General features: G+C 58.9%; 1 protein-coding gene across 1 annotated transcript in view; it reads left to right on the top strand.

Annotated features, from left to right (window-relative positions):
- Window positions 1-17,095, top strand: part of NTSR1 (neurotensin receptor 1) — a 44,127-nt gene extending 27,032 nt beyond the window's left edge. Inside the window, exons 2-4 of the mRNA XM_060079345.1 lie at window positions 12,632-12,833; window positions 15,643-15,733; window positions 16,846-17,095. Of these exons, the coding sequence (XP_059935328.1) occupies window positions 12,632-12,833; window positions 15,643-15,733; window positions 16,846-17,095 (543 nt within the window). The remainder of the gene's footprint in view (window positions 1-12,631; window positions 12,834-15,642; window positions 15,734-16,845) is intronic.
- The last annotated feature ends 1,522 nt before the right edge of the window (window positions 17,096-18,617 follow it).

Raw genomic sequence — 18,617 nt, 5'->3', positions numbered from 1 at the left:
TACATGAGGACACGGAAGGCAGCCTCACCTGAGACCGTCCACTCCGGCACCTGGTCTCAGCCCTCCAGCCTCCAGAGCTGTGAGAAATAGATTCTGCCATTTATGAGCTGCTCAGTTGAGGGTACTGTGTTAAGGCAGCCTGGGCAGGCGGTCGTTCATTTATTCGTTCACATGGTCAGTGTGTGGGTGACTGGAGGGCACCAGGCTCTGTCCCCAGGCAGCCGCCGGGCGGGGTGGCAGCAACTAAGAGACACACACACATCATCACAAGTGCCCAAGGGAACTGCTGTCCCTCGGCCTCTCCATCGTCCCCGGCTCTGCCACTGCCCACCTGGCCTGCTGGGGCGTGAGGACGGCCTGGCGCTCCCAACAGCCCTGGGCCCAGGCCAGCCCCATTCACAGTCATGCAAATCACCGTAATTGCAGGTGGGAGGTGGGGCCACAGGAGAGGCTGAAAGCCTGTCTGCTCTGCGCACGGGCGCCCGGTTCAGCTGGATCTCGCTTCTGCATCAAAAACCTAATGTCAGCGTCTTGACGCACGCCCAGTCTAACAAATGAACCGACTGTGCCTTTGGGACAAACACGGCGTTAGGAGGGAGACTGAGTTCCTTGCGTGGGTGGGAGAGGACGCAGAGGAAGTCGCCCCTGATGAGATGCCCTCTGCAGGGAGCAGCCCCTGCGGGGTGGGCGCCCCCCACCCCACGGCCTCCTCCACGCGGCTAAGGACAGGTTGGTGGCCATGCCCCAGGTGCCACCCTCCCATCGCCCCCTGGGGGTAGGTAACCCCGGGAGCCGTCTCCATCTACTCAGGCTGCTCCACGGACCAGGCTGGGGGCTTCTAACAACACGTGTGTTTCTCACAGCCCTGGGGCTGGACAACCAGGATCCAGGTCCTGGTACTGACTGTGTCCTCTCCCTGTCCTCACATTGTGGGGCGAGCAGGGGCCTCCCTGGGCCTCTGACCCCATTACGGAGCTTCACCCTCACGACCTCATCACCTCCGGGAGGCCCCACCTCCTAACACGTCACCTTGGTGGGTAGGATTCGACAGGTGAATTTCGTAGGACACGCTTTGTGTCCACAGCGGTGTCACCCACTCTGTGTAATGTGAGGTTGGAGCGAGGGTGAGAAACGTAACACACAAAATAAATACACAGGTGGGGGGGGCACCAGGGATGTAGTCTGTGAGGCTGTGAGGCTGGGCCTGCAGACCCCACTCGGGGGGCGGGGGGCAAATGGCAAAGCAGTGGCCAGAGAGCCGGGGCTCTGGCCGACCCCTATTTCTGGCTGAGAGCTTTCTTCAAAGGCATCTAGTCTGAACATCAAATTTGGATTCCAGGTTCAAGCACCCTCTTCATTAGAGTCTAATTTTCAGAGCCAGGTAATTATCGTCTAAATCTGCTAATTTTCATCCCTCAACAGAAACCAGTGTGCCGTGATTATAATAAGCCTGGGTGTTGGCCGAGGGGAAGTTTGTTCAGAAACACGTCCCCTCAGTGGCGGCATGGACTGGGGGCCGCAGGGTCTGCTCGGAATCAGGGGTGCAGCAGCTGGACAGCATGGAACCTGATGGCCTTCTCAGTGGCGACTTGGAGGGGGGCCAAGGCCTCGCGCTGTCACGAGGCAATTTTCCCTCGTTGAAGTGACCACCCGGGCTCCGCGTGAGCCAGTGTCACCCAACCACACTCAGGTCCACTCACCCACGCGCAGTAAAGCCAATCTGCTGACACCTGGCTGTGATGAAGGAAAATGCAGCGTTTACTGTTGGCCCCAAACATGGAGTCCAGGGCAGCTAGCGCTGAAAAAGCCCAAACTCCCCAATGGGTTTCAGGGGAGCATTTCTTTCTTTTTTTTTTTTTGCGGTACGCGGGCCTCTCACCATTGTGGCCTCTCCCATTGCGGAGCACAGGCTCCGGACGCCCACGCTCAGCGGCCACGGCTCACGGGCCCAGCCACCCCGCGGCACGCGGGATCCTCCCGGACCGGGGCACGCACCCGCGTCCCCCGCATCGGCAGGCGGACTCCCAACCACTGCGCCACCAGGGAAGCCCCAGGGGAGCATTTTTAAAGGCCCAGTTGGGTCGGGGGGCAGTGGGGGGAGTCGCAAGGTATGTGATCAGCTCGTGCACAATTAATTCTCTGATTGGCTGCCGGTGAGGTAACAGGGTGGGGTCACAGGGGTTCGCGTTATCAGTCCTCAGACTCCAGGAGGCCTGAGGGCTACATGATCATGGTCATCACGTACTTAACATCTTCCATTTGGTGGGGGTTTTAGCATCTGTTAAACAACTCAGGAAGTGTGCATCAGATACTGTTATCTGAGTACTTCAGAGAGGACCTACAGCAGAGGATGTGGGGGAGGAGTCTGTCCCGGGAAGGACTCAGAGGCCCTGCTCGGTTACACCAAGAGCAAAAGAGGACCAGACACAGGAGACAAGTGTGCACACACGCAGCTCACACACACGTGCACACATAGACACAAACACACATGCACAGTAAGCGGGACCGAGGTTTGGGGGCTTGAGGGAAGACCACTTAGACACCGTCAAAGCACAAACCCCTTAAAGGATGCCGGTCACTCGTCTCAAGCTGGGCTCAGCTGCCCAGGGCCCTCTCATGTTTGATTTCACACTCACTTGAGTTTGATTCAGCAGCCGGCTCTTCTCTTTCAAGCTTTAATTACACGCTGCTGGTTTTTCAAGAAGTCGGACCCACAGGTCAGATTCGCTGATGAGCCTCTCTTCACGGGAAATAAAAGTAAAAGACACTGCCCCCACCCCCATCATGCTCCTTACCCTACTCTGCAGTGTGGCGAGAGGGGTGGGACACCACAGGTGGTGCCCAGTTACCTTTATAAAACCAGTCCCCACCTGGCCAGCTGGCTGCTTGCAACCTGTCCCTAGAACCAGAGTCTATAAAGAGATAAGAAAAAAAAGTACCCAAATTCTGGGGTCAGATAGCCCAGTCAGCCACACAAATGACCCCTGCCCACCGCTCCCACCACATCCCCCTGCCTTCACAGGACTTGTTGTCAGTGCTTGGGGCAGGGGCTGGGGGGTATATTATTTTATTTAAGCAAGGTTTCCCTCCAAGGAGAAAATGCAGTGGTGGGACAGATAAATTAAAAACACAGCACTTTGTAAGGCAGTGTCTCAGCTAACCTCTGCTGAGTAACAAAAGAGCCCCAAACGTATTGGCTGAAAACACTAGCTATTTCTTTGCTTGTGATCCGTTGGATGGCAAGCGGAGCTGGCTCAGCCGGTCTCAGCTGGGGTCACTCGTGTGGCTTCGGTCATCCTGTGGCTGCACTGGGCCTGGATGGGTCTGAGACGGCCTCATTCATCTGTCTGGAGGCTGGTGCTGGCACTCACCTGGACCTCTGTCCCAGGGTGAGAGGCACAGCGGGGTTTCTTCACATGGTGGCCGCCACATTCTGAGAGAGCCAGCAAGAGAGTGTGAGGCCTGGCTGGGGAGGCACAGGCCAACACGGCCGCTGCATTTCGCTGGTCAGAGCCAGCCCAGTCGAGGCGTGGGCCACAGACCCTACGTCTCTATGCTTCACCCCTCCCCGTCTTCCATGACCAGGAGGAAATGGTCCACTGTCTGGGATCTGACGCCGCCCGGCCCCCCGGGCTCCTGAGATCTCACGTGCTCCCCTCCTTCTCAGGCCCGTGGGTGCCCCTCATCCCTCAGGTCTCCGTATGGAGGTCCCTCCTCCAGAAAATGGCCCCTTTCCCCCCAGGCTGGGCCTCATGCTCGCCTCCATGCTGCGTTTGTCCACCTGTCCTCCACGCTCGCCTCAGTCTATGTGCAGGGTGCCTCGCATACAGCAGGTGCTCAAGAAGTGCTTGTGACGTTTAGACAAGGTGGGCTTGGGTGCACAGTGCATTCAGAGGACGGAGGACGGAGCGTGAAGCACAGGCTGGTGGGCCTGCGGTGGGGAGGGGAGGGGGTGGGGACGCTACGGGTAAACAGAAGGGAGGGTGCTGGAACATTCCAGAAGGGACGCAGAGCCTGTCCCTATTCAAATCCGTGGCTCCTGGGCTGGGAGGAAGCCGGCTACCCTGGGCCTGTCTCCAGGTAATGGCCTGAGTCACAGGAGGCCTGAGCAGCCCAGCCTCGTTTCCTGAAATTGCATCTGAGGCAAAGAAGGGCTGATGAGCCTCGAGTGGAACATCAAGAAGGCCTCTTGGTGGTCCCTGCAAGCCGTTGGCCTGGCTCTCAGGAGAGGGAGGCTTCCCTGGGTGCCAATCAGCGCCCCCTCCGCCCCTCCCCCCCCAGCCCCCGAGCTCAGACCGTCAAGGTCCTTCTGCAGGGTTGCGGGCAGAGCAGGAACTGGGCTGGGGGCCAGCCTGGGCTGTCCTCAGTCCCCTGGCCTTCAGGGTGGACCAGCCACCCCCAGCTTCATAGGCAGGAGACAGTCCCAGCGTGAGAAGGGGTCGTGCCTGGGGGGCGCGGCGAGACCCCAGCCTGGGCTGCTCTGCCCTTCACTCCAGTTCTAGAAACGCAAGTGACCCCACAGGCCCACCTCTCACACGCGTGTGGAGAGCAGTGAGTTTCGTGTGCCCTGGGCCGTTCACACGACGCAAAGGCCAAGGCTGGTCACTATTGCAGAGGCGCCCTGTGCAGCGTGAAGGAGGACTGCGTAGTGGAACACCACGTGGTCACGCAGCCGCGTGGAGGCCTGTGGTCTCTCGGGGACGGAGGAAGAACGGTCTTTAACAGATACGGTCGTCGGGGGAACGAGCTTTGGAATGGCGCTGGGCAGCTGGCCGGCACCCACTGGCATTCCCTCTTCCTTTACTGATTGACTTTTGCCCTGGAGAGGCGCACAGCCGGGCCCGCCGGCCCTGGTGGGGACCAAGTGGGGGTGGGGCGCAGGACCCCACCATCATTTCTAAGGCGCCCCGCTCCTAATCACAGCCATTTGGAGTGGAAGCCCCAGGAGGCCTGGCTGAAGGAGCAAAAGTGTCACTTTCCGGGGCTAAGCCCAGAGCACAAGGTCCCCTCCACGCCCAGGGGCTGGTCAGCTTGGGAAAAAAGCTAGATCCAAACGCTGGTCCAGTGGGGCCTGGGGGGATGTGGGTGGCCGCTCCCAGCCCCCCTCCCTCACACCGGCCGCTCGGCTCCGGGTCCCCCGTAATCAGATTCCCCCCAAGCAGGGACGGAGCGCTAATTCTATTGAAAGGAGCCGAGACACTGGGTACAGGGCCAGATGTCCACGGGGAATGCAGTTACCACTCCGCCAGTGGATGGTAATTCAAAATCGGGAAGGAACAGGATACTTGCTGAGCTGCCCACACAACGACATGGCAAGAAAACACTGAAAATCGTGGGATTGGAGATTCAATCCTACAACTGAATCACAGAATTGGAGATTCAGCTGCCAGCGAACACGCAGTAGGGCCGCTTCCCCGCCCACCCCTAGAGGTGGAGGACAGGCCCCGGGGGCTAGAGCACCACTCCTTCCTAAGCGCTTTCTGAAATGCACGTGACACCAGCTTGGACCCGGTCCTGCAGGACTCACTCCCAGGCACGGCTGGGGGATCCGCACAGTTCTCAGAAATCCACTCCCAACGTCCACCAGCCCCCAGGGGCTCTTGATTAAGACCAGGGCCCCAAGTTTTCCTGGCATGGAGCAGAGAACGTTCTTTGATGGCTTGACTTCCTTCAAGGGTGCACGCAGAACACTCCGTGTGGAACCGGCACCACTTTTACTCCTGAATCAAGGTGGCCCTACACGACAGAAAGGCACACACAGAAGGCTTGGCAACCGGCCATGGGGGCTCATGTTTGGACCGGGAGCCACCCTGCAAGACAGAATTTGTCACAAGCAAGAAGATGGTCATCGTCGTGGTGTGAGGTGCCGGTGGGGGTGAGAGCTGGGGTGCACCTGCTGTGGGCTGTGGTTTCATGGTAGGTGACCAGGTGACCACTAAGGTGCCTCTCTGCCCACATTCCATGAGACACAGAGGCGGGGGCCGGGCCCGGGGTCAGACTTCCACCCCCTGCCCTGCGCCTGTCCTTGTCAAGGATTTTTACAGCCCCGTTGGTTGCTAATTAGCAGATGTCCCACTGATTTGAATGTTCTCATGGGCTTTTTAGCCAACAGATACCTGAAAACACGGCAACCAGGACTTCAGTCTACCGATGGTCTCGATGCAGTTTTGAGATGGGATGGCACGACCGGAACGCGACTCACCACCCCGGCTTCCACACCCAGGGTGATTAACGAGCCCCCCACCAACTCACAGCCAAGGCCAGGCCCCCAGCACCTGCCCTGTGTGCTGCTGAGGGCACGGTCCCATCCTGCCTCTCCTCGAGGACGGCGACCCTGGTACAGGTGGAGGGACAGGCGCAGTGGGAAGGCCATTTCCCTAATCCGATTGAGGGTCTCCTGGCAGCCTGGCTGGTGCCAGCGCTGCAGCACAGCCGGGACCAGGCAGGATGTGGCTCCAGCACTCCAGGAGGGTAAAGACTCCCACGCACAGGGCTGCTGGCTGCACGGGCAGTGGGGACTCGGTGGGGGCCTCTTGCAGAGGTTACAGGCTGCTCACCTGCCCTTCATCAGTGGACAGGAAGGGTCAGGGGACAGGGTGGAGTGTCCCTGTTGATCCCTGCCCCCAGCTGGCGTGGGGGTCCCACTCCCCAGTCCCTCCCCACCCAGTCATCCCAACCACAGTTCCTCCCAGCCCGGTGCTTCTCCCCACCAGGGCAGCCCCTCCACAGCGATGGGCTCTGTCCATGGTCCAGAACCCTAAGGCTCCCTGGGGCACGAACATTCTCTCCACTCTAAGTCGCTGGTGACTCTGGTCAGTCCTCTCCCAGGAACTCCAAAGCTGAAGAGGAGCACGGGGACCAGCGTGGAGCGGAAGGGAGATCAAAGAAAGGAGAGAGTAGTGGACAGATGTTCAGCCCTGAGAGATCACCACGGAGTCGTGGCCTCTGGACTAGAAGTTGTTCTCAAATTTTTGCAGTTACCCAAAGTGTCCCCTCTGGGAAGCTGGGGGTGGGACATGCATCCACCGAAGTGAGGTCCCCCGACACTTGTCCACGACCCGGGGGTTCTCCGTTCGTCTGCTCTCTGCTCTCTGCGTGTCACAGGCCCGAGCGAGCACTGGGCTGTGGGTCAGACTGTGTCTGGGCTTTTTCTTCTATAAAGTGAGAGCACCAATAGCTTCTATGTGCATATTCCACAAGGTGACACATGCAAGTCACTGAACATGGGTCTGGCTCGTGGAAAGCACTCTGTTAAGAGTTAGCTAAAGGGGGGCTTCCCTGGTGGCGCAGTGGTTAAGAATCTGCCTGCCAATGCAGGGGACACGGGTTTGAGCCCTGGCCCGGGAAGATCCCACATGCCGCAGAGCAACTAAGCCCGTGCACCACAACTACTGAGCCCGCATGCCACAACTACTGAAGCCCGCGCACCTAGAACCCATGCTCTGCAACAAGAGAAGCCACTGCAATGAGCAGCCCATGCACTGCAACTAGAGAAAGCCCGTGCACAGCAACAAAGACCCAATGCAGCCAAAAATAAATAAATAAAATAAATTTGTTAAAAAAAAAAAAAAAAAGAGTTAGCTAAAGAGTGTGTATCAACCAGAAAGTGGAACTCCTTTATACGGAGCCAAAATCTGGTACTAGAGCCACCTAATGGTGGGTGGGGCTGCATTGCAAGGGGCTGGGACTCGTGGCCCGAGTGGCCAAGCTAAGCCCGGAGCTGCACACAGTCCGTGGAGCCCCCTCCCCTCCCCGAGGTGGCCTTTCAGGCCCTAAGATGACTCACTTGGTGCCTCAGCAATGCAGGCAGTTCTTGAGGAGGCTCGGGGTCCCTCCCCTGCAGGCACACGCTGGGCTTCTCCTCAGACACTCAGGCCTGCGGTCAGTGCTCTGACCCACAGAGCAGCGGGCCCTCGACGCTGGTCTGTCTTCTTTCCCAGACACTTGTCTGCCGTGGACCACGTGTGCCCTCCTGGGTGGGGTCCCAGCAACATCCGGAGGGTCTGGTGCTCATGAGATGAGGGATGGTGGAGGGCAGAGTTACTCGGACAATGTCAGCCTGGGAGATTCTGGGCTGTGTCACCCTGAAGGACAGCTTCTGCCCTCCCAGCCCTCGTGTCCCGCCTATGAAGCAAAGGTGGGTGCACTGAGATCTGGTCCCCTCCACCTCCAACACCCCCGTCCCAGGGCGGCAAGGTGGGCTGTGTTGTTCTCGTGTCACTGTGGGACCAGGGGCCCGGGCACCTGTCACAGGACACACGTTCATTCCACTCAGGTGCTTTAAGGTCAAGAGGGTGTGCCCGGAGCCCCCAGCTCCCTGCCCTTTCCCTGGGTCGGCCTGGGTCAGCCTCTGTTAGGCTTCTCTCCAGGGAGCCATCCTGGGCGTAGAGACGGCTCCTCACTTTACGGCGGCACCAGCTGCTCCGTGCTTGCTCTTTTCACTAAACCGTGACCTTGGCCCTCCCTGTCGGTCATTCTCAGCGTCTACAGCACCCCGTGGTGTGGATGCATCATAACTTATCAACCAGCCCGAGTGGGTGGGCATTGAACTTGTTCTGGGTTTTTGCTTTTCGAGCAAGGCTGTGCTGAGTGACAGTGACAAACAGGGACTCTGGAGTGACTTGCATGATTGTTCTGCCCTTGGTGGTGGCCAAGAGGGAGGGGGTTTTCAGCATTTGCTGGGTGAGGAGGTTAGGAGGAGGCAGTCCCTAAAGCCTGGGCCTGGCTGCACTGGTCATCTGCTGGGGGTGGCCCCTGCCAGGCCAGCGAGGCCATCTACGTTGGAGGGTTTGACAGGAAGCCCCTTCACTCCGCCTCTCCCCTCAGAAGCTGTTGTACAAGCTGCTGAGTTTTGCAAACACCCTGAGAGATATATTTATTTATTTATTTATTTATTTTAATTTTAATTTTTTTATGGCTGTGGTGGGTCTTTGTTGCCGTGTGCGGGCTTTTCTCTAGTTGTGGCAAGTGGGGGGTCTACTCTTTGTTGCGGTGCGCGGGCTTCTCAGTGCGGTGGCTTCTCTTGTTGTGGAGCACAGGCTCTAGGCCCGTGGGCTTCAGTAGTTGTGGCACATGGGCTTCAGTAGTTGTGGCTCATGGGCTTCAGTAGTTGTGGCACATGGGCTCAGTAGTTGTGACTCGTGGGCTCTAGAGCGCAGGCTCAGTACTTGTGGCACCTGGGCTTAGTTGCTCTGCGGCATGTGGGATCTTCCCGGACCAGGGCTCAAACCCGCGTCCCCTGCATCAGCAGGTGGATTATTAACCACTGCACCACCAGGGAAGCCCCCGAGCGGTATTTTGCACCTTCCCACTCACCGCAGGCTGGTGTTGAGCCATGAAGCTCGGGAGTCCAGGGCCTGTCTCTTTACCTAAACACAGTGGGATCAATCAGAGAGAAACAGGCCGGTACAAGACAAGCTGTGGCCCCTCGGAGGAAGGGTAGACGGGACGACAGCCTTGAAGGAGGAGGCAGAGGCGTGAGGACCCCCTGACTGCGGGCCCGGCTATGCACCTCCCATTGGCGCCCCGCCCCTGTTTGCAGGCAGGTCGGGGGCAGCCCTTCCTCCCAGACAGACCTGTGTCCTGTTCCACTTTCTTCTTATTGCTTAACCATTCACTCTCTGTCCCTCACAAAATTACAGATGCTGGAGCGCAGAGACCAGGCCCTCCCGGGTGCCCTCCTTTCACCTGTGAGGGCCCATTCTTAGGCAGGTCTCCCACACAAGGTGGGGGAACAGAACCAATGGGCACAAAAGCAGTTTCCTGCTTAGCAGGACCCCCGCAAAGGTGGGGTCTCTCTCCTGAACAGCAGGCCTGGGGCTGGTTCTCATAGGACAAACGTGATTGGTGGAGAGGTGAACATGCGGCCTGTGTGTGTCCAATGAGGACTCGCCCACTGGCCAGGAATGGAGGGGGTGGGTGTTTCCAGGGAAGCGGACGGAGGTCCTGGGAAGGGACAGTGGAAGCAGCAGGCCCTGAGCGTCCAGCCCCCAGCTCTGCAGCCCGTCACCCACCTCCTCCCACTGGTTCAGGTGCTGCGTTTACCACAGGCCACGGTTGCCTCATCGGGAACTGCTCCTGGCCTCTCTCCTGCTCCCCTGATTTAGTCGCGCCAAACTATTCTCATACAATCTCTTTTTAGCGCCCTCCCATAGTGCGTGAGGCCTCCCGTCCCCTACTGACCTGTCACCTCCCTTTCCAGAACTTTCCTGGCTACTGTTAGATTATCATTTTTTCCATTTGAATTTTAGAGTCAGGCTGTCTATCCCCAGGTGGTCTCACATTTTATTGGTTCAAATGCACAGACGAGGCGCATCCCTGCACGTCCGCATGTCTCTGTCTGGAAGGGCCCCAGTTGCCCCTCCTTCTCCTCTGTCCTTCCTGTGGCTACACTCGCAGTGGTTCCTGGACATCTTGCACAGGGCTTAGCAGGCTCCCTTCTCTTTGCTTGTTGCCGGGAGTGGGCTGTTCCCAGAAGTTGGGGGTGGAGTGCAGGACAGGGGTACAGGCTGAGCTCCCATCCGTGCTGTGAGCCTCGGCAAGAGAAGGCAGACCCTGAGAGTCAGGCGTTGCCCTGGTACCCCACAATCCAGGTTCAGTCTCAGTCTCCAGGCTGGAGGCGCGGGGGATGTCGAGAGAAGACACGCCCCTCCGGAAGCCCACGCCGGCCCGAGCCTCGTCCCCAGGCCTCTGTTGGGGGGCCTGCAGTGCCGGGGCGCCTCTCCCCACTCCAGAACCTCAGGATCAGGGCCTGGACTTCTCCCAACTGGGGGATCCTCTTGGGGGGCCTAGGCCCTGGTCCACCGCTCACGGCCCCCAGAGGTGGCTGTTTTTGCTGTCTGTGTTCATCGAAGTATGGTATTTCAAATGTTTTGACATTTAAAATCTGTGTTGAATATACTTGTTTTGTTTAAATTATGCCCGGCTGTGGTGACTCACGGGAATTGGTTTGTCTCCTGGGCCCAGGCCCGGCATCCCCCTGCACCCCAGCCCAGCCCCCGGCCCAGAGCTGCCCCTCGGCCGCACCAGCCCCTCATCGTCCTGCGGGAGGACCTCCAGACCGCCACTTGAGCTCAGTGGACGCAGGAGAGAAGGGTGCCCAGGGGAGGCCACTCCCAAGCACCCAGCGGGTGACTAGTGGCGGGCGCAGGGCTGGCAGGTGTGGAGAGGCCGCCTGCCGAGGGCCCACGCGGCCCCTGTCCGACGTGTTTGTCCTCTAGTTTAGGGGAGTCTTTTTCAAAAGGAGCCAGAGGTGACCTCAGCCACCATCTCCTGGATGCCTAGAGTCCTCCCAAGCGGGACCCGGAGCACCGTGGGGTGGGCAGGGCTTGCGGAGGCATCGGCCAATGCCCCGAAGAGAGGGCCGTGTGAGCCGCCCTGCTCAGGACAGACGCCGGACATGCAGGAGGCCCAGGAGGCGAACCCATCCACGTTCTAGAGCCTCCAGCACCTCTGGGCTTCCTGCTGGCCGCTGCCGCATTAGCAGGACAGAGCTGGACGGTCCTTGCCCTGCCGAGACAGCCCTTGTCTACCACTGAGGAGATCCCCATGCAGGACCCTCGGCCCTGCTCTCAAGGCTGTGGGCAAACCCGAGGGAGGAGACGGAGGGGGCAGCCTGGAGCCTGGAGCACCCCCATGCAGACCTCGGGAACCAGGTGGGGCCAGTGCAGTGTCTCTCCAGGTGCAGCCGTTTGCCCTTTGACTCTGAAGTTCACGTGAGCATTAAGGGCAGCGGCGTTGGGTAGGGGGCATGGAGAAGAGGCGCCACCCCCTCACAAGGGCTCACGAGCTCACACTTAGAAGCTCGGGCGTCGGAACATGACGTGAGGACCAGCGTGCTCAAAAGACAGCGCCAAACGCGGTTTTACACCAGAGGCTTGTTACTCCGGGGCCCTGGGAGTTGATGCCGGATTCAGGACCAGCTCGGTGGGAGGCCGTTCCCCATCGCTGGCCAGGGCCACCCGCGTCCACTGGCGGGTTTGCGTCCCCGTCAGGAACGGCAGTGGCGGCTCAGGGAGGCCACAGCTGTTCGGGCTGAGCAGGTGCCCATGAAGGCAGGTCTCAGCCTGGTGTCGCTGAGGGGCTGGGCTCCAGCTCAAGTCCAGGTCCAGCCACTTCTGAGCTGGTGACTTTGGCAAGCCCCACCCTCGGCACCTGGAGACTCGGTTTCCCCAGAGGCAGAGAAACGTGGAAGGTGGAGGTGCCAACAAGAAGCGCTTCTCGACGCGCCGAGAGGCCGTGGGGTGGGGGACGGGCCTTCCCTTCGTGTCCTAACGTGAGCTGTCCGTGTGCAGGACGAGGGACGCTGGGTGAGCCATCCTGCAGAGAAGTCAGGAGGGACCGCTTCCTGGTCCAGACCTGGGAACGCAGAGCCCCGGCCCCTCACCGTAGCCGGGAGGCCCCAGGGCTTTACTCCACACTGTGTACAGGCTGGGGGCTCCCCAAGCTGACGGAGGGTCTGCAAACGTCCCCCGAGCCGGGGCTGTGGGAGCAAGCGGAGAGTCAGTCTGGGAACGGACAGACCGAGCGCCGCCCACGCTCCGACCCCTACACCTGGGCCGGTGGGCGGGGCGGGCCCCAGGGCGCGTGCGCTGCCCCGGCCTCACGGGCCGCCCCTCTCCATGTCTCGCAGATCAACACCTTCATGTCTTTCGTGTTCCCCATGGTGGTCATCTCCGTCCTGAACACCGTCATTGCCAACAAGCTGACCGTGATGGTCCGCCAGGCGGCCGAGCAGGGCCAGGTGTGCACAGTTGGGGACCAGCATAGCTCGTTCAGCATGTCCATCGAGCCCGGCCGGGTCCAGGCCCTGCGCCACGGCGTCCGGGTCTTACGTACGTAACCGCTGGGCCCTGCGAGGGGCGGGCGGCGGGCGGCCACCAGGGGCCAGCAAAGCAGCGAGCTCAGTACCACAAACAGAAGGTTTAGAGACCCGGGGATCGGAGCGCGTCCGGGCTGAGGCTTGGAGTGCCGGCTCCCCCTGGGGTCGGGGCTTCTCTTCACTCCCTCCCTCATCCATCCATCCATCCACCGATTCAGCAAGCCTCCTGGCACCAGCTCTGAGTCGGACAGTCTGCTCACAAAGCCAGGGCCGCGGAGTTGGGGTCTCCGTGCGTGCCGGGCAGTCGGGTGCCAGCTGGAGAGGCCGGAGGTGCAGCCCCTCTGCACAGATTCTAGTAGGGGATCCTGAAGGATCGTGCGGGGTGGACCCTACGTTTCTGTGGGTTGTGAGGGTCCGTCCTCCCTCTGTGTGTCCCCGGGCCTGGCCTGGGCCTGCAGGTGCATCATGAGGATGGGTCCTCAAAACAACCTGCCCCGTCCCTGCTCTCCTGAGGCAGCCCCGGCCCCCCCGGCCCCCCAGAGCGCCTACCCTGTGCTTCCCACCACCCCAGGATCCACGCCCCACCTCCCCCCTGCCCCGGGCTGCCTGCCCCTCACCTTCTGCAGCCACTGGTCTTGGAAGGAAAAAGTCCCCGCAGCTCTGTCCAAAAGGAACGTGATGCAGGCCCCACGTGAGATGTTAAATGGTCCAGTAACCACTTTTTTAAACAGTCAAAAGAAACAGGTAAAATTCATGTGGATCATTTATTACTCCAGTATTTCCAAAATAGCATCATGTCTGCATCCGTCCACATCACGTGATTGACGGGAGAGTGACTCGGGTGTGCTTCGCACCTGGGCCGGCTCAGCCCCCCACAGCCGCGGGTCAGGTGACCGACAGGCAGTGTCCGGTGGGCAGGGCGGCAGCGTCTGCTTCTGCTGTGTGCGGGCAGGCTTTCTGGAACAGCCCGGTGCCACCAACCCCTGCTGCCAGCAGGCAGTGCCTTCGCTGGGACCTCCCCGGCCCAGGGTCTCCGAAAGCCCCCCAGAGTGGGTCTCCTGGGCCCATGGGGTCAGGGCAGCAGCCCTGGAGCGGGGACCCCAAACCCAGGACCTCCCACAGATCCCCCCACGTCCCCAAGACGATGACACACATCTCGGGGAACACCCTTCTCTCTGCCCCGTGACAGCACATTTGGCCCGAAGTTTTCCCAAGTGGTTGGGTGCTTTCTTTTGCATTGTGGTAAAATATACAGAGCATAAAATTTACCATCGTGACCATTTCTAAGTGCACAGTTGAGCAGCAGTGTAGACGCCCATGCTGCTGTGCGGCTGTCACCACCAACCCTCCCACCTTGTAAGACTGAAACTCTTGCCATTAAACACCAAGTCCCCACCCCCTCCCCCAGCCCCTGACAACCACCTTCTACTTTCTGTCTCTGTGAATTTGACTCCTCCAGGGACCTCCTTTAGGTGGAATCATACAGTATTTGGGTTTTTTGTGACTGGTTTATTCATATGGTGTAATGTCTTCAAGGTTCATCTATGTTGCAGCCTGTGTCAGAATGTCCTTCCTTTTTAGGGCTGAATAACTCTGTTGTACGATGGACCACATTTTGTTTATCCGTCATCCTTTGATTTCAGCTACTCTGAATAGTAGTGCTGCTCTGAGCTACTGGTATCTGTTTGAGCTCCTGCTTCCAGTTCTTTGGGGGCATATACCCAGGAGTAGAATTTTAATTTATTGAATTAAAAAATATTTTTAAACAGCCAAACTGTTTTCTAAAGTGGCTGCACCATTTTACATTCCCACCGACAGTGTACAAATGTTCCAGTTTCTCCATATCCTCCTCCAAATTACTGTTTTCTGTGTTTCTCTTTTATAGTAGCTATCCTATTGGGTGTGAGGTGGTATCCTATTGTAGTTTTGATTTGCATTCCCCTAGTGATCAGTGATGTTAAGCATCTTTTCATGTGCTTATTGGCCATTTGTATCTCTTCTTCGGAGAAATATCTATTCAAGTCCTCTGCCTGCTTTTGTATTGGGTTGTTTGATTTTTGTTGTTGAGTTTTCTATATACCCAGGATATTAATCCCTTATCAGATATGTGATGCAAATATTTTCTCCCATTCTGTAGGTTGCCTTTTCACTCTGTCAATTGTGACCTTTAATGTACAGTTATTTATTTTTATATAGTCCAAGTTATTTATTTTTTCCCTTGTTGTCTTTTCAAATTCAATGTTGTGAAATTTTTGTCCTATATTTGCTTATAAGAATTTTATACCTTAGCTTTTATGTTTAGATCTTTGATCCATTTTGAGTGAATTTTTGCAGATGGTGTGAGGTAAGGGGACAGCTTCATTCTTTTGCATGTGGGGATCCAGTTTTCCCAGAACATTTGTTGAAAATCAGCCCTTTTCCCTTTGATCTTGGCGCCCTGTAGAAAGTCATTTGACCATATATGGGAGGGCTTATTTCTGGGTCCTCTGTTCTAGTCCATGGGTCTATACATCTGTCCTCATGCCGTTACCACTCTGTTTGGATGACTGTAGCTTTGTGGTAGGTTTTGAAGTCAGGAAGGGTGATTCCTCCAGCTTTGTTCTTCTTTCTCGAGATTGTCTTGTCTGTCCAGCGTCCCTTGAGATTCCCAATGAATTCTTCTATTTCTGCAAAAATTGTCATCAGGATTTCCATAGAAATTCCACCGAATCTCTAGATCACTTTGGGCGGCACTGTCATCTTAACACTATTAGCTGTTTCAGTCCACGAACACGGGACATCTCCCTCCACCTCCCTGAGACCCGTATCCCTCCACGTCTCAGGTGCCGTGGTCATTGCCTTCGTGGTCTGCTGGCTGCCCTACCATGTGCGACGCCTCATGTTCTGCTACATTTCGGACGAGCAGTGGACCCCGTGAGTACGGGAGGCTGGGGCCGAGGGGGTGAGGCTTGGGCTGAGGGCGTGCTCCCCAAAACAGTTGAGTGTAGGGGTTGGGGCCGCTGAGAGGGGCAACTCAGGGTGGTCGGGGTGGGGTCAGCATCCCCCGACAGGCCCTCAGGTGTGGCTGTGATAGGGCAGGGAAGGCAGAGGCCGTAGAGGGACAGACACCCTGGAAGCTGCTTCGTAAAAGGAAAGCAAGTCCTAAATCAGTCAGTACAAGACAGGTTTGGGGGTGTCTGGAGAACGACAGGAAGGGCTGGCGCTGCCGGCTGTGGGAGGAGCAGTGGCAACTGTCAGGGTCCCCAGACCACCCCCAGCCTGGAGGAGTTGCCAGGAGGGCCCCTGGGACTCCGAGAGCATCACACCCGCACTGCGACGTATGGATGCCAGCCTCGCCAGCTGGCTTTCTCGCGACGGTAGCCTCAGCCCCGCTGCGTGAGCTCCTCTGCATAGCGGGGCTGCCAGGTCCCAGGGTCGTGGGCTCTTCCAAGTGACGGGGCGCCACTAGGGAGGGAAAATCTAGAAAGCATGAGGAGAAGGTACAGGGCGTGGAACACAACCAAAGTAAAGGGTTTCTGAAACTCAGGGCTGCCTGGTGGTGAAGTGAGCTGCCAGATGAGGGAGTGAGATCCCTGTGCATGGAGGCAAGCAAGTCGAGGTGAGGTGCACAGCTGTCTGGGAGGTGCGGAGGGGGTTCCTGGCCTGGCTGTTCCTTTGAGGCCAGGCCCCGGCCACGTCCTGCAGCACTGAGGGGGCGCTGGGATTCTGCACAAGGAAGGGCAGGCCAGCTGGGCTGCAGGGAGAGGTGGAGACTGCGGCCAAGGGGCCCTGCACAGCTGGCCTCAGGTGGGCGGCCTCAGCTCAGCTTGGCAGTTCAGCTGACCGGTGCCAGGCGGGAGGGAGTGTGCTCAGAACTTCCAAGCTCTCAAGAGAAACCAGAGCCCTGGAATTTATTGTGAAATATCCCCACTTCAAAAGATGTCCAAGTAGTCTGCAATGACTGTCCCAGGCCCCCGCGTCAGCCACGGGCTGCCCCGTGCAGCCTGTGTCTGGCCTGCCAGCCTGAGCGTCCTCTCCCACCCCAGGTTCCTGTATGACTTCTACCACTACTTCTACATGCTGACCAACGCCCTCTTCTACGTCAGCTCCACCATCAACCCCGTCCTGTACAACCTCGTCTCCGCCAACTTCCGCCAGATCTTCCTGTCCACGCTGGCCTGCCTCTGTCCCCTGTGGGGGCACAGGAGGAGGAGGCCGGCCTTCTCGAGGAAGGCCAGCAGCGTGTCCGGCAGCCACACCTTCTCCAGCAATGTCACCCGGGAGACGCTGTACTAGGCCCGGGCGGGGCCAGGCGGGGGGCCGGGAGGGGTCACGGAGGGGCTGCCACTCGGCCTCCACGCCTGTCCACCCAGCGCCTGGGAGCTGGACGGGGGTCGGCTCTGGGCCCGCTCCGTGGCCTCCAAGGCCCAGGACCCAGAACCCACACACAGAGGCTCCATTTCTTTTCGGCTTCCCCTCTCTCACCCTCCCCACCGCGCCCCTCCTCTTTGAAAGCCAGAAAGAGAGACTGATCCTCTCCCAGATCCAAAAAGGGCCTTTAATGAGGAGAAATTAGCGCTGGGTGAAAGGCAGTCTTTTTTGTTCTCGGACTAATGGGTGTTGAGGGAGAAAGACATGAAGGGAGTAGGTTGGGGCCGGAGGGCGGTGACCCTGAGAGCTGGCGCTGGGAGGAGCCCAGTTGGCAGGACCACTGCTGTCCTGGCACCGCCAAGAGGGCCTCCAGGCAGCTCAGGACCGGGTCAGCCCCTTGTGCAGCAGGCATCCGACCCACCACCTTTCCAAGGGCGAATCCCCGGAAGCTTTGATGTCACAAGAGGTCAATGAAGGGATCAGCTTGGCATCACCCAGCCCTGGCAGCCCCACCACCACCTGTCCTCCCCAGGCCAAGGTGGCAAAGCTCTGCAGGGACACCACAGGGCAGCTCAGCCTCGCAGTTCTCCATCCTGGCTCTGCGGCCACAAGGCCAGGTCAGTGGGTCCCAGGATAGGCACGCCCTCACATGCTCTCCCTCCCGCTGTCCAGCTGAGCTCCTGCGGCCCAGCTCCCAGCTGCTTCAGGGTGGACGCCGCAAGGCAGAGGGGAGTCGGCCAGCTCTCCGAAAGAGGCCAGCACTGGAGTCTGGGCCACAGGTGAGGAGGAGGAGCCCTGGGTACAGGCAGCCCACTGGCCGGCAGCCAGGCGGGGGCCCAGACTTGTTTGTCACGGCCAGCATGCTGGCCTGGCCCCAGCTCGGGCGCCCAGAAAGGCAGGCGCCTCCTTGGACTCTGGGATCCGGTCTCCAGACAGGATGGCCTGGCCCCAGGAAGGTGCCCTGAGCCAGGGGAAGGCGGGTCCCAGGGGAGCTGCCTGGACCAGCCGGGACCACGAGTGGCCAGGGGCCCAGAAGCAAAGCACAGACCTTTTAAAGCAGGTGCTCCCTGGGCCTGGGAGCACATCTGCCCAGAAGGGAGACAGTCAGACAGACAGACAGACAGGCAGACCGCCTGCCTGGGCAGCACTGACTCAGGATCAGGCGACCTGCTCCTGGTCTGGAGTTAGCCGGGACTCAGTCTTGCCATCCTCATAAACGACGAGTCAGATACTACGATATCCGCGGCCACTTCAGATCTGGGCTCTGCTATGAATCGGGGTATTATATACTTGAGCCCCACAAAATCCTCCCCCAAGCTGTTCACCAAGAACAGGCCTGGGGGCAGGCCCACAGCTAGTCCCCAAGCCAGGCAGCCCTCCCGTGACCCAGTGGCTACCGGTGCAGGGGACGAGGCCAGCCCGGAGCTCCCACACGGGCATCTGCTCT

The sequence above is a fragment of the Mesoplodon densirostris genome, chromosome 16 (genome assembly GCF_025265405.1).
Source record: "Mesoplodon densirostris isolate mMesDen1 chromosome 16, mMesDen1 primary haplotype, whole genome shotgun sequence".
Lineage (NCBI taxonomy): Eukaryota > Metazoa > Chordata > Mammalia > Artiodactyla > Ziphiidae > Mesoplodon > Mesoplodon densirostris.
This window is presented reverse-complemented; position numbering and strand designations above follow the sequence as displayed.